Source organism: Sorex araneus, chromosome 5 (assembly GCF_027595985.1).
Source record: "Sorex araneus isolate mSorAra2 chromosome 5, mSorAra2.pri, whole genome shotgun sequence".
NCBI classification, from domain to species: Eukaryota; Metazoa; Chordata; class Mammalia; order Eulipotyphla; family Soricidae; genus Sorex; species Sorex araneus.
The window spans coordinates 30056219-30082661 of record NC_073306.1 but is presented as its reverse complement, the minus strand read 5'-3'; the positions used below and the strand labels follow the sequence as shown (position 1 = coordinate 30082661).

Below are 26443 nucleotides of genomic sequence, written 5' to 3'. Positions count from 1 at the left end.
CTGTCTGTCATCTCTCTCTCTCTCTCTCTCTCTCTTTGTTTTTTGTTTGTTGACCGTACTCAGCTGTATTCAGGGCTGACTCCTGACTCTGTGCTCTAGAATCACTCCTGGCCATGCCCCCCCCAAAAAAATTGTTCAGTTTGCACCCTGCATGAACCCTGTTTATTAACTTGGTCAAAAGTGTAAACACATGAACTGGAGCAGTAATATAGCAGGTAGGATGCTTGCCTGGCACAAGACCAACCTGGTCCTCCAAGCCTGCCAGGAGTTCTCCCTGGGATCAGTGCCAGGAGTCAGCCCTGAGCAACAATGGCCGTGACCCAACCCTTCCGCCCAAGTATAACCACTCATTTAACTGTGAATTGTGAGAAGCTACACTGTGAGGTTAGAGGAAGGAAAACTGGGAATTTTTCGACCGTCAGAATACAAAAGAAATATGGTCTAGGATGAACAAAGCAGGGCTGGAGCTATAGCACAGCGGGTAGGGCATTTGCCTTGCATGCGGCCAACCCAGGTTCGATTCCCAGCATTCCATATGGTCCCCTGAGCACTGCCAGGAGTTAATTACTGAGTGCATAAGCCAGGAGTAACCCCTGTGGATCGCCAGGTGTGACCTGGAAAGCAAAAACAAACAAACAAATAAATAAATAAAATAAAGCAAGGAGAGAGCACACAGTGAGCTGAGCACAGGCTTGGCATGCTGGAGGCCTGGGTATGCGCCCTGGCACCACACAGCCCACTGAGCACCACAGGAAGTAGCCCCTGAGCACAGAGCCAGGAGTAGCACCTCAGCACTACTGGGTGTGGCCTTTCCTGCAAAGAAAGACCTTCCAAAAAAGTCCCATCCTGAGATACTCAGAATCAGGGTTTGACATACAAATCTGAGGGGAAGGTACAGTTCAACCATAGTGTGCGCTGGCTGGAAATACACAGGGACCTACCTGAATTGAAAATGGATGGAGAAGGCCCAGAAAGGCAAGGGCTATTTCTGATAGCACAGCGGGTAGGGCGTTTGCCTTGCACACGACCGACTGGGTTCGATTCCTCCGTCCCTCCCCGAGAGCCCGGCAAGCTACCGAGAGTATCTCGTCCGCACAACAGAGCCTGGCAAGCTCCCTGTGGCGTATTCGATATGCCAAAAACAGTAACAACATCTCACAATGGAGACGTTACTGGTGTCCGATGATAGTTTTATTTGTATTTAGTTCTCCCTTCCTTGCCATTGCTGCTGCTGCTGCTGCTGCTGCAGGGTCCAGGGCTCTCACGTGCCTGGCTGTGGCACTCACCACAGGACCCTTTCCTGGTAGAGCTCATGCACCGGGGGTGGCCAAAACAACAACAGCAATAAACTTTTTTTGTTTTATTTTGTTTTGTTTGGGGCCATACCTGGCAATATTCCGGGGGGGAGGGGGGTTACTCCTGGCTCTGCACAGGAATTACTCCTGGTGGTGCTGAGGATGGAAATGCCCTACCCGGACTGTCACTCTGGCCCCATAATAAAATTTTGTTTTTGGGGCTAGAGCAATAGCACAGCGGGTAGGGCGTTTGCCTTGCACGCAGCCGACCCGGGTTCGATTCCCAGCATCCCATATGGTCCCTTGAGCACCACCAGAAGTAATTCCTGAGTGCAGAGCCAGGAGTAACCCCTGTGTATCGCCAGGTGTGACCCAAAAAGCCACACACACAAAAAAAATGTCTTTGTTGTTTTTGCCTTTTGGGTCACACCCGGCAATACAAGGGGTTAGTCCTAGCTCTGCACTCAGGAATCACCCCAGTGGTGCTCGGGGGACCATATGGGATGCTGGGAATTGAACCCGGGTTGGCCGCGTGTAAGGCAAACGCCCTACCCGCTGTGCTATTGCCCCAACCCCTGGCCCCATAATAAAATTTTAAGTAATTAAAATGTGAGCTGACAGATTCAAGAAAGACTTGAAGAGCTGTAACAATCTTGCCAGGGTATCTTTGCTAGTATCTTGAGTCCTGGACAGGGATCCCCATGAAGGTTCGGGTCATTTTTGTGTTCAGGTCAATCCCCAGCTATTCACCTGACTGGGTCTCGCCCTGGCTCCGTCCCGGGCCACGTGGATGCCCTTCCCTGGGCAGATGCAGACCCAGTGTCCTCTGGGGAGCAGTGGAGGGTGAGTCTGCGCCAGCGTGCCTCCGCTCATTGCTTCCTAATAAAATTCTGATAGCTGGGCCCCATCAATATCTCAAATATAGGTGAGGAAACGTTAATTTAGAATCAATTTTAGGATGTTTCAGACTGTAAAGTCCTTTTAACTAGATCTCTGGCGAAGATGTAGAAGCACTTTATGGGACTGTAAATTTCATGTTGAACAGTCTTCGTGAAATACACATCTTCCCCACACACAAGCTGTTCTCTCCATATCAATCACGGCCCCTGCGAGTAATGTTTCACAAATATTCCGTAAATCACAGAAAACCCCCATGATAATGTGAAATATGACTTTCACTTGTCTGTGAGACAAAAGAACGGCACATGCCTGGCTCCCATCAGCACTAACATTTGTTATGGATAATAACACTTTCAATCACAACTATTTTTGGAAAACGGGTTTATTTTAATCCTTCCCTCCCCAACTGCAAACACTCTTCCAAGGACACAGACTCCTACAAACCATAGTCCATTAATCCCACTATGGAATGGGAACTCCCCCACCCACTTTTTTTTTTTTAGTTGTTTTTTAAGAAAATGAGTCTAGAAATCCAGCGTACAAGGTTAAGGGGCATTTTACCTTAACTGATTGGCAGAAGAGGAAACTAGGTCCCAAAAGACCCCCAGAACTCTTCTTACACTGTGCAGATCCAGGGATGAGAGAGGCAGGTGGGGTTGGGGGAGGGGCGTGGTTAGTGAGCACCTCCCTCTCAGTTGGAGGAGCCCGGGGTCCTTTTGATTTACTCTGCCAGCAAAGACCCAAAGCTGCACTTTGGATCTTGGTTTTGTTGTTTTGACCACACCCAGCGGGCTCAGGGCTTTCTCCTGGCTATGCACTCAGGAATCACTCATGGAAGAGCTCAGATATCAGGGATCGAATCCTTGTGCATAGGAAGTGCCCTATCCATTGTACTATCCCTCTGGCCTGGGATAGTACTTCCGCTCTTCAGTTGTGGCCACCCCTACTGGGGCATCTTCATTCCATCACACACGCCTTCATCCTCCCAGTCTGAGTAGCAGGTGACCAGTCCCAGAGGTGCATTTTGGTTTGGGTTTTGATTGAGTTCACTTGGCTGACTGTGTGGTGCCAGGAGGGATACACAGCCCTCCCACATGCAAAGCGTACACCCCAGCCTTCTGCACCACCTCCCCGACCTTGGAGGAGTATTTCCCCCCCTAAAGTATATCTTGAATATATATACTTCCATGTAGGAAGACAAAGTCTCACCCTGCCTCCCACTGATGGCTAGAAAATCAAAGCTTGGGGCCAGAGCTATAGTGCAGCATGCAGGGCCTTTGCCTTGCTCACAGCTGCCCCGGATTCCATCCCCAGAATCCCATATGGTCCTCCAAGCACCACCAGGAGTAATTCCTGAGTGCAGAACCAGGAGTAATCCCTGAGCATTGCCGGGTGTGATCCCCACACACACACACACACCATCACCACACACACACACACACACAAAAAAAAAAAAAAAAGAAAGAAAAAGAAAAAAAAGAAAAAGAAAGCTCACAGAGAAACCCTGTTGTGATTTGCCTGGTCCTAATTCAACACCCCGTGATCTCTCTTTTCTCTTCCTCTGTAGCCAACCTCCGGACTGGCAGATCATGACTTCTATAAAGGAGCAGGCTGCAATTAGCCGGCTCCTGAGTTTTTTACAGGACTGGGACAACGCTGACAAAGTCGCAAGGAGTCACATCCTCAGCAGGTTCATTGAAACCAACCAAGGCAAGACTGGCCCCGAGCTGGAGCAGGAGTTTTCCCAGGGGGCCAGCTTGTTCCTAGTACGCCTCACCACCTGGCTCCGACTCAAGTATCCTTTGACGAACAAAAAGTACAGTAAATGTTGAAGGCAGTCTTCAGAAGAGAAAAAAGGGAAGCACTCAGGAATTACTCCTGGCAGTGCTCAGGGTACCATGTGGGATGCTGGGAATTGAACCCGGGTAGCCACATGCAAGGCAAACATCCTCCCCACTGTACTATCGCTCCAGCCCCAAATGTGGAAGATTCTTGAGACTCCATTTATATCTCTCTTCCCCTCTGATATGTCCTGAGTAATCTGATCCATTGTCACTATATCATTCCACCCAGGGACTCCCAAATATGGGCCTGTGCCCGGCTTTCTCTCTGAACCCTGTCCCCTACCCTTATCTCCAGCTGCCGCCTCCACTTCCATCCCACCTCCATCCCCCATACTCACAGAAGTTAGTCACGGAAAGTCATAATGTAGAAGAGAACATAACTAAAGCTGGTTTGGGAGGAGTGAAGTTTGGCTGGGGGCATGTTGAGTGTGAGGTGTTTGTGCTCAAGAGCTGAGAGGCAGATTGGAAACACGGATCCCTCTTAAGTCATGGATAACATCACTACTCCAACCAAGGCTTCTTAAACTTTTTCCACTTGCCAACCCTTTGTGCTGTAGAAGTTATTATGCAGCCCTGAGTATATGGATGTATAAAATAGATATATAAGTCAAACATTTACTGATAAATTTTTTAAAAAGAAATTAATTTTAAAGCTTAGGTTTGGGGGCACACCCAGCTGTGCTCGGGGCTCACTCCTAGCTCTGGCTCTGCGCTCAGGGGTCTCTCTTGGCATGCTTAGGGGATCATATGAGCTGCCAGGAATGAAACTCAGGGCTGGCAAGGTAAGTGCCTTACCCACTGTACTATCTCTCCAACTTCCTAAAGCAAATGTTTATAATCCAGTCTAGTCACACAACTCCATATGGAGTCACAACCCACAGTGTAAGAGGCTAGGGCCTGGGGGCTAGAATGATAGTACATTGGACAGGATACTTGCCTTGCACTCAGCCAACCAGGTTCAATCCCTGGCAACCCATGAGCCCCCCCCTCCAAGCACTACCAGTACTAATTCCTGAGTGCAGAGCCAGGTAACCCCTGAGCATCGCAGGGTGTGCCCCCCGCCACCAAAAATAAAAAAGACTAGGGCCTAGGGCATGATCCCCCCCCAATGTTCTTATATTGGGACCATACCAGAGGTTTAACACGCAGGCTTCCAGCTCCTCTCCCCATCTCCACTCCCAGGATTCTGATTTGGTGGGTTGGGATAAGGATGCTGGTCTTAAACACCCTGTGACTCTGAGACTGACGAGCAAGTATGATGCTGAGGGACATCGGTGACTACTGTGCCTGACTTCTTTCCCGCCCTGCATGTCCCCAAACACGGTGCTCACCCCTCTGACATTTCCTGTCAACACAGGATGAGGAGAGAGGCACCATGGTAGAAGAGCAAGGATAGATCCTATCTTTATTCACAACTTTAATTTTTCTGTTTGAGGGGCCACCCCCAGCCGTGTTTAGGGGATACTGTTCTCAGAGATCAGCCCTGGCATTGTTCAGGGGGGCATACATGGTGCCAAGGATCAAACCAGGGTCAACCACACGTAAGGCAAGAACCTAAGCCCCAAACCCCTGTTCTATTTTGCCAGTCCATAAAACTCTAATAGTTTAGGCTGGATATATAGTCCCAAAGGGAGAGCACTTGCCTTTCGTGTATGAGGTCCTGGGTTCCATACCCAATACCACAAAAAATAAATATATAAAGGGGCTGGAGTGATAGTATAGCGGGTAGGGCATTTGCCTTGCACGTGGCTGACCCGGGTTCGATTCCCAGCATCCCATATGGTCCCCTGAGCACCACCAGGAGTAATTCCTGAGTGCAGAGCCAGGAATGACCCCTGTGCATCACCAGGTGTGACCCAAAAAGCAAATATATATATATAAAACTTTCATATTTTATTCATCAAAGATTTTGTTATTTATTCTGATTTTCGACATAGTGCATTGATGGTTGGAGGGATAGCTCAGTGGCTGAGGGCATGCGCTTTATATAAAGAAGGCCAGGGTCTATCCCTGACACCAGTGGTCCCTGAACATTGCCAGGAGTAACCCTGGCAATGTCACAACATAAGCATATATTCTACACCTAAATCATTCATGGTTTGCTAACTTTCTGTGACCTTGTTCTGTACTAGAGCAAACAGGCTGGAATGTTCTGAGTCAGTGACCCTACCGCTCCCAGCCCTTCGGTTACACCTGCTTTGACAGAAAACAAATCAATGTAGCATCACTGTGTTTTGCAAAATCGACCACCACCTAATCCCTGATAAGCCTCCAATCCCTTTCCTAACCTTGAGCTTACAGAGTAGATCAGTAAAACTAAAGGCTTTTCATATTACGACAAAGTTATGAATCACCATTTACTGAATCATTTCCCTCTTCCCTTCCTTCCCTCTGTTGTTGTGGGGCTGACCAGAGTCATCCCCCCTTGATTGTGGTGCTCACTTTCAGTTGTGGTGGTCACCAGTGTCAGTCATGGTGTGCACACTCTCCAAGTGATGGTATTCTGGTGTCACACCCCTGGCTGTGGTACTGAATGGCGCTGCCAGCCTGGCACTTGTGGCCTCTGCTGACAAGGTGGGCACACGCCTGCTGTGCTGTCCCCAGCCCCATTGATGAGTCTTTGTGTTCTAGGCACTGAGCCACTTACTGAGCACGCATTAACCGCACCAAGCCTAACGCCACACCTAGGAAGTGGTTGGTATCACCCTGTCCGATAAATAAGCAAGCGGCACCCTACAGAGTAAGTTGCAGAGATAACGTTTAAAATGGGCCTAAAATGGGCCCGTGTCCCATGCACTGCACTTCAGGGTCTCCCACTCAGCGGTCAGTACAGACCCACAGTTCCACCTCCAACACCACCGAAGGAGGGAATCCGCATGTGTGGTCCCTGCAAGCATCCACAGACAGCAAGCCTGACCCCGAGACTGAGTCCTTGTCAGAGCACAGAGGCCTCCGCTCAAATCCTGGTCCCTTATGTTAACTCTGGAACTCTGGGAAAATCATCAACCTGAGACTGTTTCCTCCTGAAGTAAAGAGAAATACCAGTAGCACCCCTGCAGGGAACAAGGAAAGCCAAGCAGCTAACACGGTGCAAGGTACACAGTAGATGTTTCGGATTGGTATTGTTAGGTTAGTCCTAAGCTTCTGGGACTAATGGCAGAAATCATGAACCAGTAGTTGTACAATGAAAGTAAGACTAATTGGGGCTAGGGATGAGCTCAGTGGGAGAGCACTTTTTTTTACATGTGTGAGGCCCCGCCCAGCAACACACACACACACACACACACACACACACAGAGACTAGCCTGGAGCCTGGAGAGATAGTACAGCAGGCAGGCCCATGCCTTGCATATGACTAACCCAGGTCCCATCCCTGGCACCAAATATGGTCCCCCAAGCCCTGCCAGAACTGACTCCTGAGCATAGAGCCATGAGTAAGCCCTGGGCACCACCCAATGTGACCCGAAAGCTAAAAACAAACACTGGCATGGGACAGAGGGAAAAGATGACCGAAGCTGCTAGATTTATCTGTGACGAAAGATAAGAGGGAGGATGTACTGAGGCAGGAGTGGGGTCAGGGGCTTCAGGGGAGCAGAGTGAAGGACAGTGCAGGTACAGAGACCCCCATGCCTTGGCCCTCTGCTGTAGCAGCAACAGGCGCGGGAGACTCACTCACAAGCACAGTCTTTGCAGCAAAGAGCCTTTCCTAATGAGCCAATCTGTCTCCACTTCTATTGGCACCCTGGGAACCAGGGTGCAGCGGAGATAATTTGCCTCACACAAACCCCCCTCGACACAGCCCCATTACCTCCAGCCCATTACATTAGCCTTTCTCGGCCCTGGAAGCTCTCAGTCGTCCACATGAGCTGCAATAATTCCAGCTAATTTCTTAAGTGTTCTAAGAGCCTGGGATGTGTTATGAGCCTAGTAATTGTTGACTAGTTTCTCCTCTGCTGTCGCTTGATTTCATGCCTTGTATCTGAGTGCTCTGGGTACTTTATTACAACGAAGCTTTTTGCGAAGGCTCACATTAAAAAATAACATTAGACACTGCGGGTGTTTTAAATCAGAGTTTAATTTTCCCACCATCTCCTGTTGTTCTTTTGAGGACGACATGCTAATTCTTCATAGAGACAGTGACCTCCAGTATCAAGCTTTAAGCCAGTACAACGTGGAGAACCAATGGTGAAGCTGAGCCCAGGAATGAGGCACAGTCGTGGACGAGGCTGAGGCCCCCAGGACACAAGGGTCATGGCTTAGAAAGGCTCAGAGAGGCCAGAGTGACAGGAGAGCGGGCAGGGCACTTGTCTTGCACACCGCCAACCTGGGTTTGATCCCCGGCACTCCAAATGGTCCCCTGAGCACTGCCACGAGTAAGCCCCGAGCATTGTCAAGTGTAATTGAAAAAAGAAAAAAGAGAAGCTTAGAGAAGGGACTCCTGCTTTCACCTCATGCCTTTTCTTTATTAGAGCCTGTCAGAGCCCAGAGATTGTCCTAGGGAACTGTAAACACACCTGCCGGCTCCCCCAGGCCCTCCCCCCACCCCGAGGGTCACCCCTCCCCTTCCAGCCTTGAGGCCCACCTCAGGCACAGTGCACGGGGCAGTGAGTGGTCATCCTGGCCCTGGGAGCTGACAGGAGAGCTGGCCTGCGAGTCACTCCTTAACTCATCCTGCAGCTACCTAACGAGCTCTTGTCTAGATAAGCTTCTGCGGTCCATCGGCATCTTCCTTGCAGCGGTGAGCAGGTGAGTTCCACTCCGGAGCCATCTGGGGTGGTGCGGTCTCTGGCAGTCACACCACCTGGGACCATGGTTTCTGGTCCTCCCAGTTGCCCTCAGCCTGGGCCTCAGGGCACCACCCGCGGAGGCCCTGCCCAGTTGCTTCTCCGTTGACACTTGCCCAGTCAGTATGTTCCTGTCTGACTGGGAGCTACAGAAAACCAGCTCCTGCTAAGCTCAGGAAAAGAGAGTATTTATTGGCTCGCTTAACTGAAAAGCCCAGAGCTTAGGAATCCATATTGCAGTCTGCCTAGACTCAGGTGTTCAAAAAGTGTCCCCAGTGCTTGTCTTTTCAAGGCTTCCCCTCCATTTCCAGCTCAGTATTTCCTGGCCTGCATGGGCTGTGGTCCAGGGAAGCTCCAGCCCTGACTCGGCCAGCTCAGCCACGCCAGAACCGCAGCAGATCTCTCCCAAGACATCCTAGAGAGTCCTGGCTTTGGCATCCTGTGGAACCAACTTATATCACATGCTGGTCCCAAATAAATTCCTACATCAAATGACTTACCCTGTGACCTGTCCACCCTTCCCAAACCACATAGGCCCTGAATGCCAGAGCGGTGCCCTTCCTGAGGTGTATTTAGCGTTCCCATCTCATGCTAGAAGGAAGTATTTCCAAACTGTTATCCATGCTTTTCCCAGGAACATTTCCTGCATAGGAGGGCAAAGTATGTGAAAGAAGGACCTTACGATCTCTTAGAAAGATCAGTGCCAAACAGGTGACAAATGTTTTATTTTTCCTCTTCTATCGCTTGGGCCAGTTATCCATACCTTAAAGAATTTATTGAAGTTGGAGGCGTCCTGACTCTCTTGGAAATACTTGGATTGGACATCATCAAGGAGGAGAGCAAGAAGGAGTCCGTCAAGCTCCTGCAGATCATTGCAGACTCCGGCCGGAAGTACAAAGAGCTGATCTGTGAAAGCTACGGTGGGTGCTGCGACTCATCTTCCCACACCTGTGTCTCCTTAAAGGCTGGGGTCAGAGGTGGCAGCACCCCCACCACTGCAGGAGAATGTATCGTGGTACCCTGGGTGGACTCTGTACCTGCGCCTGTCACCCCCAAATTTCTGATTCCCTGGCTCACCACTGGTTCAAGTCTTCCCGTGGTGGCTTTGGAACTCCTGCTCCATTTTATGTAGGTGTTTATCACTTAGTTTCTGAGCCACATTTGACAGTGTCCATGGGCTGCTCCCTCCTGTAGCAGTGCTCAGTGGTCACTCCTCCTGCTGTACTGGAACCATGTGGCTCTGGGAATTGAACCTGGGGCTCCTACATGCATGCCTGCAGCCATCTCCATCTTAAACATCACTCTTTCAGGCTTCCAGGCAGCAAAGATTTGTTGAGCCATTGCTTAAAGTCCTTTGTGAAGTTAAGTGAATTGTGGATAAGCTTCAAAATAAAACAGAAATAATATCACCGAATGGGTGTGCTAGGTATATACTGAGGTGCTAGAAATACTACGATGAATAAAATATAGACCCTATCTTCAAAGATCTTATAGTGTGATGAGAAATATAAATAAATAATCTTGTCATTTTTAAGGATAGGGAGATGGTTCAGATGACTGGAGAGCGTGCCTTGCATGCACAAGATGTAAGATTTGATCTACAGCACTGCTTGTCCCCTTTGGAGCATTGCCGGGGTGGCCCTGGGGCCAGGCATCCCCCACCCACCCACCTCCCGCTGCTGGATTATATCAATGCCAAACCCAAGTGCTGAGCCCTCCGGCCCAGTTGACTGAGTATCAACAGGAGTGGCCACATGCTCCTTGAACATTCCTTGAGAGGCACCCAAAGACACATTGAATCTTTACAGTCTGACCTACCACATGCTTCCATGTCAAGGAGATGCCAGCCCCCTCCCTCTTCACAGCCCTCCTCTCGCTGCACCTTGTCCATGAAATGGGAATAACACACCCTCGCTATAGTTTCTGGGGTCAAAGTCCTTGCGTTTGTTAAGATATGTGGTAAACTGTTAAGCGGTCCCCATGTATTAGTTATCAAACAGCATTTTGTAATAAAAAAAAAAAGTACATTTCTTTTGTTTGGTTTTGGAGCCATGGCCAATAATGATTGGGAGCTACTCCTGACTCTGTGCTCAGAAATTGCTCCCAGAGGTGCTCAGGGACCCGCAAGGGGCCAGGGATGGAACCCGAGACTTCTGCATATACAGCATACTCGCTCCCCTTTGAGCTCATCTCTCGATGAGCTTTGACTTGTGCATTTTGCAAAGCCAATTTAAAATTGTTAACAGAGTTTGACCGGCTGTGACGTGCCAGACTGAAACAAATCCTCCAGCCACAGGGTCATGAGGGAAACAGGACAGTGAAGCAACACGAGGACAGGACCTCAGTTTTGTTCGGCTGAAGCACCTTAATCCTCGCGCCTCATGTGACGTACTCTTGAGTCGGGATCGTTTCTCATAAAGCCCTTCCCATGCAACATTGCCTGTCTCCTTTGCTCAGGTGTACGGTCCATAGCAGAATTCCTGGCAAAGTCCAAGTCAGAAGAGACCCAGGAAGAAGTACAGGCTCTGTTGAATTCTTTGGTCCATGGTAACCCCAAGTACCAGAATCAAGTCTACAAAGGCCTCATCGCTTTGCTGCCCTGCGAGTCCCCGAAAGCTCAACAGCTGTCCCTGCAGACTCTCAGGACTGCCCAGGTGAGCTCAGGCTGCTGCCCCTTCATGTTCCCCCCCCCGCCCTCCCCCCCACACAGCCAGCTGACAGTGACCCCCTCCACACCCCTGGGAAGCTGACTCCCCATCGGCTGCCCAGAGGCCAGTGCGGGGCAGAGAGTTCACTTCTCCCAACACAGTGATTTGTCCTGTTTACTTAAGGATCAGAAAGATGTTGGCCGACTTAAAACTGGCTGAGACAAGCCACAGGCTGATGAAAGGATTGTGGGAGAGATTAGCGGAGTCCCGCTGAGAGGGGAAGCCCCGCGGAGCATTTGTCCACAACTTGAGCCTGCAGAGGGCCCGGGCTTGGGGACGCTCCACCTCGCTCGCTGGCTTCTGCCTTCCTGTCAGGCAGGGCCCTGGAGTTAGAGCACGGCAGACCTGGGGCTGAGTGGCCACAGCTGAGATGGCACGCCTGTCCTGTGAGTCCGCCAAGCTAGCAGCTGTCCCTGTGGACTCCCAGCACTGCCTTGTGTGGCACCTCCAGAGCACCACAGGGCACCACTCCCTTTTTTTTTTTTGCTTTTTTGGGGTCACACCCAGCAATACACAGGGGTTACTCCTGGCTCTGCACTCAGGAATCACTCCTGGCAGTGCTCGGAGGACCATATGGGACCCTGGGAATTGAACCTGGGTTGGCTACATGCAAGGCAAACGCCCTACCCACTGTGCTATCTCTCCAACCCCTGGGCACCATTCCTGAGCACTGAGCAGAGCTGGGAGTAGCCTCTGAGCACTGCTGGGGGAAGCCCTCCTTCCCCTTTCTCCCCCCAAAAGAAAGCTTCAGGGTGGGCTGGGGGGGGAATGATGGGGAGAGCAGGGCTGGTAGGGCCCCGGCGTGCAGCCCGACAGGCATTTCAGAGGAGCCCAGGATGGGACAGCTCTCGGGCAGGGAGAATGCACATCGAAGTAGGCTGTCTGGCTGGGGCAAGTACAATAAAGAGACGACGAGCAGGTGGAGCAGAAAGGTGGTTCCAGCAGGCAGTGTTTTGGTGGACGAGGGGAATGGCCCGCAGAGGGGAAAGGGGCATCTCGAGAGCACAGCGGGTCGGGATACAGGGAGATCAGCAGCCACTCCTCCCGGGAGGGCACCGCAGGCAGCGCCAACAGCATTTGCATCCACCTGGCAACTTGAGGAGCTCGTGGGACCAGTGAACAGGGGGAACAAAAAGGGCTGCCTGAAAGTGTGTCCTTGCGGTGAGAGGAAGGTTTCATTCGCTCTTGGTTTGGGGGCCACCACCCAGCTCTGCACTCAGGGATCACTCCTGGTGGTGCTTCGGGGAGCGGATGGGGAGCCGGGAATTGAACCTGGGTCGGCCGGTGCAAAGTCCGTGCCCTACCCACTGTCCTACCGCTCCAGCCCGGGAGGGAGATGTTAGACGCGAGTGAGTTCACGCTCACGGGCCGGCGCCCACCTTCCCCTGCACTCGCTGCTGCTGAGAGAGCCTTGCCCGGGGCGACTCTGGGGGCATATTCTCAGCCTGTTCCCAGTCCCCTGCGGCCGCTCCTCTCTCCCTCCCGCAGCCACTGACCCGTGGTGTGAGGCCAGGGCAGGGCAGGGCATCCTGCAGCCCAGTCTCCCAGGCTGGCGAGAGCCACATCACCCCCCGGTCCTGTTGTCTGTCTCGCCAGGCGATTGTGGGCGTCACACACCCCAGAATCGTGGACTGCGTGCTGCAGGTGCTGCGCACCGTGCACCTGGACGTCCAGTATGAAGGTAGGGGGCAGCCGGTCTGCGCCAGGGCCCGGCACTGGGACGATGCAGCCACAAACGCTCTCCCCTGGTCACAGAGAGCCTTGCCCCAAGCATCCCAACAGACAGCCGGGGCAGATCAGGGCGGCAGGTGGGTCATTCAGGAGACAGCAGTCGGCAGTCGAGCCTGTGCCTGAATATCTGTTAGAATCTGGGAGGCCAGAGGCATAGTACAGCGAGTAGGGTGTTTGCCTCACACGCAGCCGACCTGGGTTCAATCCCAAGGGCTATGTCTGGGGATCCCAGCATCCCAAACGGCACCACCTGGAGTGATTCCTGAGTGCAGTCAGAAGTCCTGAGCGTCATGACGTGCCCCCACCACCACAAAAAGAAGTAAAGTGGGTGATAGAGCAAAGGCCCCAGTGTGTGTGGGGAATGGTAGGCAGATTCCTGGGGGGAAGGGTGTGAGGGGTCTTGGTTCAGGAAGACCTGGTGCCCCAGACCAGGAGCCCCCCTCCCCCGCGCTGCACAGGGGGCACCTCCCTGCAGGGGGCAGCATGGAGCCATCAGAGGGGGCAGAGGGGCGTGGCTGGGGGCAGCAGGGGGCCCCAGACATAGCCTGAGGCTGCTAGCCAGCTGGGAGCCTTCTGGGTTGTTCAAACATGGGGATGCAGGATCTGGAGGTCCTGCTGGGGGGGGGGGGAGAACACGTGGGCGGTCCCTTGGGGGTCAACACTGTGTGGAGATCCTGTCAGTGGCAGCAGGCCCAGGGGATGGCTCGGAGCTCATGCTAGGCAGGTGGGACCCCCGTACAGAGCCTGCAGGAGCCCTGCACTCAGGCCCAGGGCCACCCCCAGACCAACTGACCAGCCACCATTTCAGACGCAGAATCTCCGGGCTGAGGGCGGGGGTGAGGGCTGGAGGGACCCCAGAACTGCACAGAGATGCGGCTAACCCCAAAGCAAAGGTGGCCTGGCAGGGGGATCAGGTCCGCAGGCTTAACCAGACAACCGGGGAGGACCCGGGACCCCCAGTTCTGAGCCTGGAGTGGCCCTGAGCCCCCCTACAACCTGCCAACACATGACCCACTGACCATCCTTCACCACTTCCCAGCTTAAGTTTCTGAGGCCTTTAGTTAGTCCTTGCCAAACGCCAAACGCCAAATGTCAGGGCTACTTCTGGCCTCTCCCCTCTTCCTTCCCTTCTCCCCTCCCTCCCTCCTCCCCCTGGGTCTGGAGATGCCTGTATGATTCCCAGTCATGAGGCTCTTTGCTGGAGTTGGGGAGGGAAGGGGTGTGGCCTTCCCAAGGGTACCTCCCAGTCTATGTGGTGGAGCTCAGGGAGGCTGTGACTCCACTTGGCGCGTGCTCTGGCCTTATAGCTATCTCCCCAGTGCTCTAATGAGTCTTATGAGTGTGGGCTTTGGCTTTTGGCCACACCTGGTTGTGTGGGGGCCACTCCAGGTGCATGTTCATCTCCTTTCCCTGCTCAGTGCCTGGGACACGTTGGTGCTCAACAGAAGGTTGTTGAGTGCGTTTATTTTTTTTTTTTGGGTTTTGGGTCACACCCGGCGATGCACAGGGGTTACTCCTGGCTCTTCACTCAGTAATTACCCCTGGCGGTGCTCAGGGGACCATATGGGATGCTGGGATTCGAACCCGGATCGGCCGCGTGCAAGGCAAATGCCCTACCCGCTGTGCTATCGCTCCAGCCCCAAGTGCGTTTATTTTTAAAACGGCTTAAGAGGGCTGAAGGGATAGTACAGCGGAGAGGGCACCTGCCTTGCCTGCAGTCGACCCCAGCATCCCATATGGTTCCCCCAAGCACCACCAGAAGGGATCCCTGAGCACAGCTGGAGGTGGTCAAAAGACCACCTCAAGTTAAGCCTTGAGATAGAGATAGCAAAGCACGCTCTGCGTGTGGGAGACCCCTGTTCGCTCCCTGATACTGCATGGTCTCCCTGAGCTCCACCAGGAACAGCCCCAGAGCACTGAGGTGGGAGTAACCTCTGAATGCTTACAGACAGGTAGTCTTAAGAAAGGGGGGAGGCTCAACTCTCGTTGTGCTGGTGGACCTTCCAGAACTAGAACCTTCCCCAGCTTCCTCCCATATCAGGCCCAATCTCACGTCCCTGTGCGGCTACCACATGACAGCCGGCACCGGGGCCGAGACAGCAGGAGCATGAGGCTTTGTCATGACCTTTGGGGTCTGATGCTTGCTCATGTGCTGACAGTGAAATTGTCCCCACAAAATCACTTCAAATATGCCAGACCCAAAACAGGTGCTCAGGAAGTGTGTGCCCGGGCTGGAGCGGTAGCACAACGGGTAGGGCATTTGCCTTACACACAGCCGACCCGGGTTGATTCCCAGCATCCCATATGGTCCCCCTGAGCACCACCAGGAGGAATTCCTGAGCGCAGAGCCAGGAGTAACCCCTGTGCAATGCTGGGTGTGACCTCAAAAAAAAAAGGACACAAAAAAGTATGTGCCAAACGAATTATTCTTTTTGAACTAGGAACTGGTGATCTGTGACCCAGGATTAAGATTAACGACAGAGCGCATGTGTGAGACCCTGGGTCCCATTCCTGGCACAAAAAAAACGAAAACCTATAGGGAAAAGGAAAAAAAGTGTTAATGGCCTGGGTGGAACCGGCAATGCCAAAGCTGTGATTCAGCAGTTGTCCACGCGGGGGAGCTGTTTCACAGGACGCTGCCTGGCAGCTGAGGCGGAGAGGCTGGCTGGAAACTGAGCCCAGGCTGGACGCAAAGGCCCTGCAGCTTCAGGATGGCCCTAAGAGTGGTGACTGCGGAGGCTCAGGGATTAGCTCCCGGAGTCTAAGACACTTACGATGACAGATACAAGTGAAAGACCAAGTTGCTGGGGGCGAGACAGGACAGGGCAGAGGAGTCTGATGGCTACCGGGGAAGAGCTGGGAGGGCGGGAAGGAAAGGAGGCACAGAGGGCCCCGGAGGGCAGCAAGTAGCATTTGTCTCCCAAGAAGGCTCCAGGAAAGTGAAAACAGGAAGTGGAGAAGCCAGCGGCTGCGATTGGCCGTGGTGAGGGCCTTCTTAGTCTCCCAAGCCTTCCCGGCCCCCAAGCCCTCACTTGCCTCCCCCCATCACCCAGCTCTGCTCCTAGCCCGGCCGGCCTCCCCTCCACACTCGCAGAGGCCCCTGTGACCTCTCCCTTCTTCCCAGGCAGCCTCTCCCTGGGCATTGCGAATAGGATTCCATCTCGAAATGAGCCTCTCTGGGGCCATAGAGGGCACTTGCCTTGCACGCAGCCAACCTCGGTTTTGATCCCCAGCAGGATCCTGGATGGTCCCCTGAGCACCGCCAGGGGTAACTCCCGAGTGCAGAGCCAGGAGTAACCCCTGTGCATTGCCGGGTGTGACCCAAAAACCAAAAAAAAAAAAAAGGGTGAAACGGTAGTGCTGAGGCAATACAGCCCCTCCGTGCCCTGAGTTCCCCTCCAGAGACTCATGCCACCATTTTCTTCCTACTTTGCCTCAGCTGCCTTTGACCCAGTTGGTAAAAAAAGTAGCCACTCTTGTCTTCCACTGTTCCTCCTCCCGCTGCCCGGCCGTAGTCTCTTTTTCTAGTTTCTGCCCCAGACTGCCTGGTCCACTTCTCGCCTCTGTCAGCTCCCTCTCTGTTGTGTCTAGTCCCAGGGCTTTGTGTCTCTCCTTCTGTCATATTTCCAGGCAGCAAATCGGCCTATCCACCCTTCATAGAACTGTAGCACTGTTGTCCTGTTGTTCACTGATTTGCTCGAGCGGGCACCAGTAACATCTCCATTGTGAGACTTGTTGTTGCTGTTTTTGGCATATCAAATACGCCACGAGTAGCTTGCCAGGCTCTGCCGTGCGGGCAGGATACTCTCGGTAGCTTGCTGGGCTCTCTGAAAGGGATCGAACCCGGGTCAGCCACATGCAAGGAAAATGCCCTACTGGCTGTGCTATCACTCCAGTCCACTTACACCCTTCATGTCCCCCTGAAATTTCCGAGTGGATGTCGACAAGGCATCTGAAACTTAGAGCCAAAACGGAGCTCTCGAATTTCTTCCCCAAACCTGTGCTTGCATTTCCCCCTTTCTCAGTGAAAGACCCCGACACCAGCCCAATTGCTCCAGGCTGGAGTCTAAGGCTGGCCAAAGAGGGAGCCTAGTGGGCTGAGCGCATGCCTAGCCCCCGTCCCGGCCTGATATGGTTCCCCAAACACTGTCAGGAGTGAGCCAGGAGCACAGAATCAGGAATGTCCTCTGAGAACCTTCAGGTGTGGTCTCCAAGTCAAGCCAACAAAGGAAAGTGTAGGTCTAATAGCAGCTGACCTGCTTTCTCTCCGCCCACACCCAGCTGCCCAGTCACTCATTTCACTCAGCCTCTCCGTCCTCACGTGACCACCCCAGGTGTGGTCCACCTGCCTGTCTCCTAGTTTATCTTTCTGGTTCTGCTCTGACCCTCTGTAATCCATTCTCCCACTGCAGCCAGGACGCTGATGCTGATGATAAGTCTCGTCTTCTCCTTGTTCTCCTCCTCCTCTAACTTTCTACTTCCTTCTTTTTCCTTCTCTTCTTTCACCTCCTCCTCACCCGTCTGTGCTCAGTCACTCCCCAGGGTTCTTAGAGAACTGGGGGACTGGGGATCAGGTCTGGGGCTCCCACACATGAAGCATATACTCCGGTCCCTTGAGCAATCTTCTCAGCCCCCAGAATAACCATTTCACAACCCTGAGCCGTGCCCAGCACACCTAGCTGAAGTCCTGTTGCAAAGCACGAAAAGCTCTTTCCCTAGACCTTGACTTAATGGACAACCTCTCAAACCTCAAGCACCAACCCGGAGAGCACTTCCTGCCTCTCTCCTGAAGAGTCCCCCAGACCCTCCACCTGCCCCCCGGCCTTTCCACACGACATCACAGCACTCTTCTCCTTCCAAATCCCCTCACTTGTCACCCATTAGAAATCCAGCACCAGGGTGCTGGATTGATAGCACAGCGGGTAGGGCGTTTGCCTTGCACGCAGCTGACCCGGGTTCGATTCCCAGCATCCCATATGGTCCCCTGAGCATCGCCAGGGTTAATTCCTGAGTGCAGAGCCAGGAGTGACCCCTGTGCATTGCTGGGTGTGACCCAAAAAAAGAAAAAAAATCCAGCACCAGGAGATGAGACCACCCCCTGCCATGTTCTTCCTTACCAACATATCCCTGGTGCCAAAGCATCAGGGGCAAAAGCAAACACTGAAATATTTGCCAGGTGAATGAGTTGGGATGATGGAACTGTGTCTGCTCATTTGCATCGCTATCCTGGTTGGAAATAGAAAGGTAAAACTCTGGTATTTCAGGTAGGGTGCTTGCCAACCTGGGCTCGATCCTGAGCATCTCTTCTGGGACCCTTTTATGGTCCCCCACGCACTGCCAGGAGCAGTTCCTGAGTACAGAACCAGGAGTAACTCCTGAGCATTGCTGGGTGTGGCAAAAAAAAAATTGTATTTCAGCACAGATGGTTAAGTGGAGGCTGTTGTGTGAGTAATTCTTTATTTCCTAAGAGCTCTTCGGGCCAAGCAAGAGGCCCGCATGAGGGTGGCACAGGTCTGGTTCTTGAGCAAGGTAGCGTGTGGACAGGCAGAGGGGAGCAGTGTTCTGGCCAACAGCCTCCCCCAATTTCATTTTATTAATCGACCACTGTTTCACCGCATGTGTCACGTGGATCAGAAACTTCAGCTGGACCCAGAAAACTTAGCTTCGCTCCCGAGAGGCTGGGTACATCCTGGAAGGGAGCTGGGGTGAGGTGAGGGAGGGTCACTATGACTGACTGTTCCTTATGCCTCAGGCCCCTGTCAGCCTTCAGACTGGTGCCATTTTCACTTAACTTACTAGTCAGTCGGTCATCACGAACCCCGTGCATTCGTTTGTTTTAGTACCGCATTGCAGTTACATGGGCTCTGACTGTTGAGTTCCTTGGTCTTCCCTTGAGTGCTGCCTTGCACGCGGCTGAGTAGAGCTCAATCCCCAGCACCCCCTATGGTACCCAAAGCACCATCAGGAGTGATCCCTGAGCACAGAGCCAGGAATAAGGCCTGTGCACCACCGGGTATGCAGCCCGCCCCCTCAAAAGGAGACTGGACTCATCCAGGGACTTATGGTGGGGACTCTGAGCTGGGACTGACTTTAACCTTCAAATCGGCAGGTCTCTCACAGCTTGAGCTTGGTGCCTGGTGCCCAGCAGGGGGCAGTCAAGAGCCGGTTCTTTTCTGAGGGTGGGTACTCAGGACTTTCTCTTGGCTCAGTGCTCAGAGCTGAGGGGACCATATACGGTGCTAGAGATTAAAGCTGGATAAGACACGTGCCAGGCAAACATCCTTCCTGCTGCAATATTGCTCCGGGCCCCAGAGCCTGTTTTAAGGCATATAGTATTTCAGGTAGGGAACTTGCCTTGCACAGGCCTGACCCTGGTTTGATCCCCGACACCCCATGTGGTCCCCTGAGCCTGCCAGGCTGCAGGGCTGGGCTTGCACCCTTGTAGCCCTTGCACCTGGGGCACAGCACAGGGAAGACCCTGGGCAGGAAGTGGGAGAGACAGTGCCCATTCCCACCGCTTCCTGCCTCCTGAACGAGCCTCCAGGCCAGGCCTGGCCAGCTGCTGGCGGACATTTGGGCAGGGACTAGCCTTTTTGCTCTGGGTAAACAGTGACAGCTGTGAATTTTTAAACCGCCAACAGAAATGATTCGATGACTGAATCTTCATTTCCCCCCAGAGCGCCATGCGAGGCGGCCCCGCCAGCCGTGAGGCAGCAAGCACGGGGTCTGAAGGGACGGGCAGAAGCTGTGCCAGCCAGAGTGCTCAGGGCCTCTCCAAAGGGCCTCTGCCCGCTCCCTCCCACCCTGAACCTCCCCGGCACTGCCAGTCACAGAAAGACTTCCCGGGTGCACAGTGGGCACCTTTCCCAGCTCTCCTGGCACACCCGGGCGTGGGCAGAGCCAGCTGGTACTGAGAGCAGCGCCTTTGCTGCAAGGCTCTGTCTGGTTGGGTAAGAGGAGCCCAGCTGGGTGCCAACCCTGAGCTGCCCAGCTGCACAAGAAGGCAAAGTTTCACAAGCACGAACAGGGCACCTGCCGGCACAACCAACACTGCCCGACAGGGCCGTGCATGTGGCTTGGCGATACAGCCCTGGCCTTGTATGTGTGAAGCCTTGGGTTGTGTCCCTGAAACTGAATAAAAGAAAAGGGGCGGGGCCAGAGCAATAGTACAGCAGATAGGGTGTTTGCCTTGCATGAGGCCAACCTGGGTTTGATCCCCGGCATCCCATATGGTCCCCCGAGCACCGCCAGGAGTAATTCCTGAGTGCAGAGCCAGGAGTAACCCCTGAGCATCACCAGGTGTGACCCAAAAAACCAAAAATAGGAAAAAGGCTCTGTCCAAATTTAGGGGGCTGGAGCTTTGGCGGGACTGACCCTCCAGCTTCTAGAAGCATCAGAGGCGGGCTTCCTGCACGGAAGTGCTGTGGCTCACTGTGAAGTCACAGCCTCCCCTCGGTCCTCCACACCAGGCTCTGCCAAGCACAGAACACCCTGCAAGCACCGAGGGGACTTTGGCCTAGAGGAATGCAGGGCACTGTCAACTCTTGTCACCAAGTGGTATGGCGTGTGCTGGGAGGACTCAGAGCTCTAGGTCGACAGAGAGATCCAAGACAGGTCCTCTGACTCACACGGTGGCAATTTTGAAGGTTCCATTACAGCAGCTATGGTCCCTCGAGTGACCTAGCGCCTGTGATCCCTGAGCACAGAGCCAGGAGTAAACCCTGAACACCGCAGGGAGTGCCAAAAAGAAAGAGGAGGCAAGGAAGGAAGGGGGTGGTATCCGGCCAGGCCTAGTGAAGACTTCTGGCCTAGAGTTCCCTTTCCTGGTACCCCAGAGGTCAATTGAGCCCCTCAAGGTTGGAGCAAGTCAGGAGTGAGCTGGCCCCGAGTCAGCGTAGGGACCTCTGGGCTTGAACAGGAGCAAAAGTGGTCCAGAATCACCCACACCCTCAGGGCTGACAGTTACCTTGCTTACTCTTTATTATGATTAATAGCATTGTGGTTTAATTTTTAAGTATACAAAACATTTCTTCTCCACATCCACCAGAATGCCAAGATCCCTCCACCATGGCCCCTTCCTGTGCATCCCCACCCTCCCGACTCCCTCACCCACCCCATGGAAAACTCAGTTCTTTCGGCAAAATCTCAGGGATTTCTTTCTTCTTTCTTCCTCTTCCCCTTCCCCTTCCCCTTCCCCTTCCCCTCCCCTTCCCTCTCCTCCTTCTCCTTCTCCTTCCTCCTCCTCCTCCTCCTCCTTCTCTTCTTCTTCTTCTTCTTCTTCTTCTTCTTCTTCTTCTTCTTCTTCTTCTTCTTCTTCTTCTTCTTCTTCTTCTTCTTCTTCTTCTTCTTCTTCTGCTTCTGCTTCTGCTTCTTCTTCCTTCTACTCCTTGCTCCTCCTCCTCCTTGCTCCTCCTCCTCCTTGCTCCTCCTCCTCCTCCTCCTCTTCCTTCTTCTTCTTCTCCTTCATCTCCTTCTTCTCCTCCTTCTCCTTCTCCTTCGCCATCATCATCATCATCCTCGTTGTCCTCATCTTTGTCGTCCTCATCACCGCTGTCGTCATCTTCGCCTCCTCTTTCTTCTTCTGTTTATTTTTGGTTTGGGGGTCACATGCAGTGGTGCTCAGGAATTGCTCTTGGCAGGCTCAGGGGACCATATGTGGTTCCAAGGATTGAACTTGGAATGGCAGAACATTGTACTATCTCTCTTGCCTCACAAAATAATTTTCCCTTTTTTTTTTTTTTGGTTTTTTGGGTCACACCTGGCGATGCACAGGGGTTACTCCTGGTTCTGCACTCAGGAATTACTCCTGGCGGTGCTCAGGGGACCATATGGGATGCTGGGATTTGAACCTGGGTCGGCCGCGTGCAAGGCAAATGCCCTACCCGCTGTGCTATCACTCCAGCCCCTTCCCTTGTTTTTTAATTGAATCACCATGAAATATACACTAGTTCATGACTGAGTTTCATTACAATCTTCCAACACCTGTTCCTTCACCAGTGTACTTTCCCTCCTCCAATGTCCCCTGTTTCCCTCCTGCCACCCCTCAGCCTGTCTCTGGTGACCCCCTCTACCCTCCCTCTTTTTTCCTTTTAAGCACTGTGGTTTGTAATACTGTTACCAAAGAGTGCAAAACTTTTGTTTTGGTTCATTTTGGTACCACACCCAGTGATGCTCAGGAGTCACTCCTGACTCTGCACTCAGGAATTACATTCCAGTGCTTGGGGGACCACATGGAATGCTGGGGGTGGAACCCTGGTCAGCTACGTGCAAAGCACATGCCCTACCCACTGCACTATCACTCCAGCCCCAGTACAAAACATTTTTTAAGATGCCATCCATGCTAAACTTGAAACTTCTGAAAGGAAGACATTAATCGTGCCTCTTGACCAGAGGGTCTAACTTGGAGCCCAAGTCGAATAGCTGTTTTAGAACAAGGTTGAGCCTGAAGTGAGATCTCACAACTCCACTACCAGTTTCCAAAAGTGTTTCTCGAGGCTGGAGGAATAGCACAGCGGGTAGGGCGTTTGCCTTGCACGCGGCCGACCCAGGTTCGAATCCCAGCATCCCATATGGTCCCCTGAGCACTGCCAGGGGTGATTCCTGAGTGCAGAGCCAGGAATAACCCCTGTGCATCCGGGTGTGATGTGACCCAAAACGGAAAAAAAAAAATTTAAAAAACCAAAAGTGTTTCTCTTCCTGGAAATCCTTAGCAAAAGGCGAGCGGAATGTTCACACTAAGGGACAAACACCGCCCAAGCCTGCTGTGTGGCCTTCTGAGCCACTGCTCAGCCCCTGCACTTCCGTGCTTTGCAGTAGCTTTACTTCCATTGGTGAGAATTATTTCAGCCATACTTTTTTTTCTTGCTTTTTGGGTCACACCCTGTGATGCATAGGGGTTACTCCTCGCTCTGCACTCAGGAATTACTCCTGGCAATGCTGCGGGGGGGACCATATGGGATGCTGGGAATTGAACCCGGGTTGGTCGCATGCAAGGCAAACGCCCTCCCCACTTTGCTATCGCTCCAGCCCCATTCTGCCATACTTCTGCCATACTCCTGGATAACATCTCCTGACCATAGAGGTTGATTTTTCTTTCTTTTTGTTTGGGCGGGGGTTGGGGTGAGGGGGCCCCTCAGCCAGCGGTGCTCAGGGCTCACTTCTGGCTCTGTGCTCAGGGAGCATCACCGCTGGCGGTGCTGGAGGAGCCAGAGGGGAGATCAGGGATGGAATCTGGGTCAGCTGAGTGAAAGGCCGCACCTTACCCACTCTCCTCTCTCTCAGCTCCCGAGGGCTCATTTTCCTACTGAAACATAGTGCTGGTACTTGGACGCGGTACTAATTGGCAATGTCTATATTGCATTCTGGTATACAAATGAACAAGAAGGTGTTTCAACTGCTGCAAGCTGGGGTTCACCCCAGGCACTGCGTAACCCCAGAGCACCACTCGGAGGGACCCGGAGCCTCCAGAACTGCCAGCCTCCTCTTTTTCTATCATTCGTGGGTGCCGTGGTGATACTGTGGACTGCCACCCTAGACCTGTCAGAAGACAGGCGGAGTGAATGCCGAGTGAATGTTTGGAAAGTGTCACCAAAAGTCCCCTCTGTGCCTCCTAAGATCCTGCTCCTTCCTGACTGAGTCTCCCCTTCCTTTTGCTCCCACCCCTTCCCAGCTGGGGCAGCTTTAACCAAGGGCCGTGCCTCTCCCCGCCGTGCCCTCGGGGTCCCTGGCAATGCTCGCAATAGATTATTGCACAGGGAGCCTCCGAGCTGCTGGCACTTTCGTGGGGCCTGCAGGGAGCCTCCTGGGCGAAGAGTGGCCGGTGGGAAATAAGGTTCTCACTACCTTGCTCCCTCCCGCTTGCTCTGTCTCCCTCCATCTCCCTCCCCGCTGCCTTGTTCCCCACCCTTGGCTCACTTCCCTGGTCCACCCCGGGGAGCCAGTCCCCCTCTGCAGGGCCTCTGAACCTCCCAGCTGAGCAGGTGACCCTGCCTCCTAGGGCACCACTGGCAGGAGTGGGGCACGTGGGAGAGGGGTGCCCCCTCCGCCTTGCACGGTGCTAGCCGGTGAAAGTCTCCTAGCAAGACCCCACAGCGCCCTGCCCCTCCGCAGCCATCGAGCTGATGAAGGACCTGGCCAGTTATGACGTGTCCTCCACGCTGCTCCGAAGCCTCGTGGAGCTGCTGATACCAGACATTAAAGAGACCCACAAACTGGAGTACAAGATCCTCAGCGGTAGGCAGCGCCCGGGTGGGGGTGCGGGGGCCCAGGCCAGGGCGAGGGGCCCCTGAGCTGACAGCCGCCTGCTCCACCAGACCAGTCCATTCTCCAGTTCACCTCCCAGCTGCCCGTGTTCTTGCAGCAGGCTGCGGCCGCCAAGACCATCAGGTAAGCCACGGGGGCGAGGGGGCCCCGGGGTGACACTGCCCACGAGGGCGCCAGGAGAACACGAGGGGAGCGCCCCGCCCAAAGGCCGCCGAAGTCGGGACCCCTGCCCCTCGCCCAGGGTCCTGGCGCAGCACAACATGAGCCTGGCCGAGGAGATGCTGCGTCTGGGCGTGGTGCACAGCCTGATGGTCGCCATGGGCAACCAGGACCACAGCAACAGCCAGCGGCAAGCCAGCCTCGCGCTGGAGGTGAGCGGGGTGGGGCCAGGACTGGGCCGGCCGCCGTGGGTGGGGCGCGGTGGCCGCAAGGCCCGGCTCACCCCCACCGGGCCCGCAGTACTTCGTGCAGGTGTTCCCGACCGTGGACAAGCAAGTGCACAAGGCCATGGGGGAGGAACTCTACCAGCTCTTCCGCGTGAGTGTTCACCCACGAGGCCCTGTCTGCTGCCCTGTTGCCCCCGCCTCTGCAGCCCGGGTGGGCCCTGCGCCCACCATCTCTGCCTCTGCAGCCCGGGTGGGCCCTGCACCCACCATCTCTGCCTCTGCAGCCCGGGTGGGCCCTGCACCCACCATCTCTGCCTCTGCAGCCCCGGGTGGGCCCTGCACCCACCATCTCTGCCTCTGCAGCCTGGGTGGGCCCTGCACCCACCATCTCTGCCTCTGCCGCCCCGGGTGGGCCCTACACCCACCATCTCTGCCTCTGCAGCCCCGGGTGGGCCCTACACCCACCATCTCTGCCTCTGCAGCCCCGGGTGGGCCCTACACCCACCATCTCTGCCTCTGCAGCCCCGGGTGGGCCCTACACCCACCATCTCTGCCTCTGCAGCCCCGGGTGGGCCCTGCACCCACCATCTCCGCCTCTGCAGCCTGGGTGGGCCCTGCACCCACCATCTCTGCCTCTGCAGCCTGGGTGGGCCCTGCACCCACCATCTCTGCCTCTGCAGCCCCGGGTGGGCCCTGCACCCACAATCTCTGCCTCTGCATCCCCGGGTGGGCCCTGCACCCACCATCTCTGCCTCTGCAGCCTGGGTGGGCCCTGCACCCACCATCTCTGCCTCTGCAGCCCCGGGTGGGCCCTGCACCCACAATCTCTGCCTCTGCATCCCCGGGTGGGCCCTGCACCCACCATCTCTCCCCGCTCCTCCCGGCCGCCGCTTCCCTCCACTGCAGCCTGCTTCCCCTTGCTCCTGCCCGCAGAGCAACCCCGAGGACTTGTACTCGAAAATAGACAGCATTCAGGTGGACATCCTGGTGGCCAACAAAGTCAACGTCACCAAAGGTGAGTGGGGGCGGGGGAGGGCCCTGGGGTCTGCTGAGGCCCTGCGGGCACCAGGCTCAGGCTCGCCTTCCCCGTTTGCAGACCTGCAGTTCGGCAGCCTCACCTCCGGCTCTCAGGAGCAAAACTCCCGGGCCTACTCGGTACACTCCACTATGGAGGATGCGGATGAAGCTGATCCGTGAGCACCCGAGGACGCCGGGGAGCCCCGGGCCCTTGCAGGGAAGCGGGCAGGAGCTCCAGGGTGCCTCTGCCCAGGCCCTGAGAGTTGGAGGCCAAGAGGGGCAGAGGGAGTATTGCTGGCTGGGAACCGCCAATAAACTGTGAAAGCTCTGCCCTCTCTGCTGTGTGCAGGGGAAGGGAGCCGAGGTGAGAGCAGGCCATGGGCCGAGCGCCTGGGCTCAGCCAGGCTGGAGAGGGACATGCCTGAGGTCCTGGAAGCCCTGACCGTCCTGCCTGAGCGCTGGCCCTATTCCCCTCTAGGAACCGGCGCTTCCCTGCACTCCTGGTAGCTTCCTCTC

The 26443-nt window shown here is 54.3% G+C and overlaps 1 protein-coding gene across 1 annotated transcript in view; it reads left to right on the top strand.

Moving 5' to 3' along the window:
• Window positions 1-26196, top strand: part of ARMH1 (armadillo like helical domain containing 1) — a 36401-nt gene extending 10205 nt beyond the window's left edge. Inside the window, exons 2-12 of the mRNA XM_004621585.2 lie at window positions 3763-3990; window positions 8717-8785; window positions 9577-9743; window positions 11281-11477; window positions 13128-13212; window positions 24372-24494; window positions 24575-24647; window positions 24766-24895; window positions 24984-25061; window positions 25844-25925; window positions 26007-26196. Coding sequence (XP_004621642.1) covers window positions 3785-3990; window positions 8717-8785; window positions 9577-9743; window positions 11281-11477; window positions 13128-13212; window positions 24372-24494; window positions 24575-24647; window positions 24766-24895; window positions 24984-25061; window positions 25844-25925; window positions 26007-26107 — 1311 coding nt within the window. The 5' untranslated portion in view covers window positions 3763-3784 and the 3' untranslated portion in view covers window positions 26108-26196. The remainder of the gene's footprint in view (window positions 1-3762; window positions 3991-8716; window positions 8786-9576; window positions 9744-11280; window positions 11478-13127; window positions 13213-24371; window positions 24495-24574; window positions 24648-24765; window positions 24896-24983; window positions 25062-25843; window positions 25926-26006) is intronic.
• The last annotated feature ends 247 nt before the right edge of the window (window positions 26197-26443 follow it).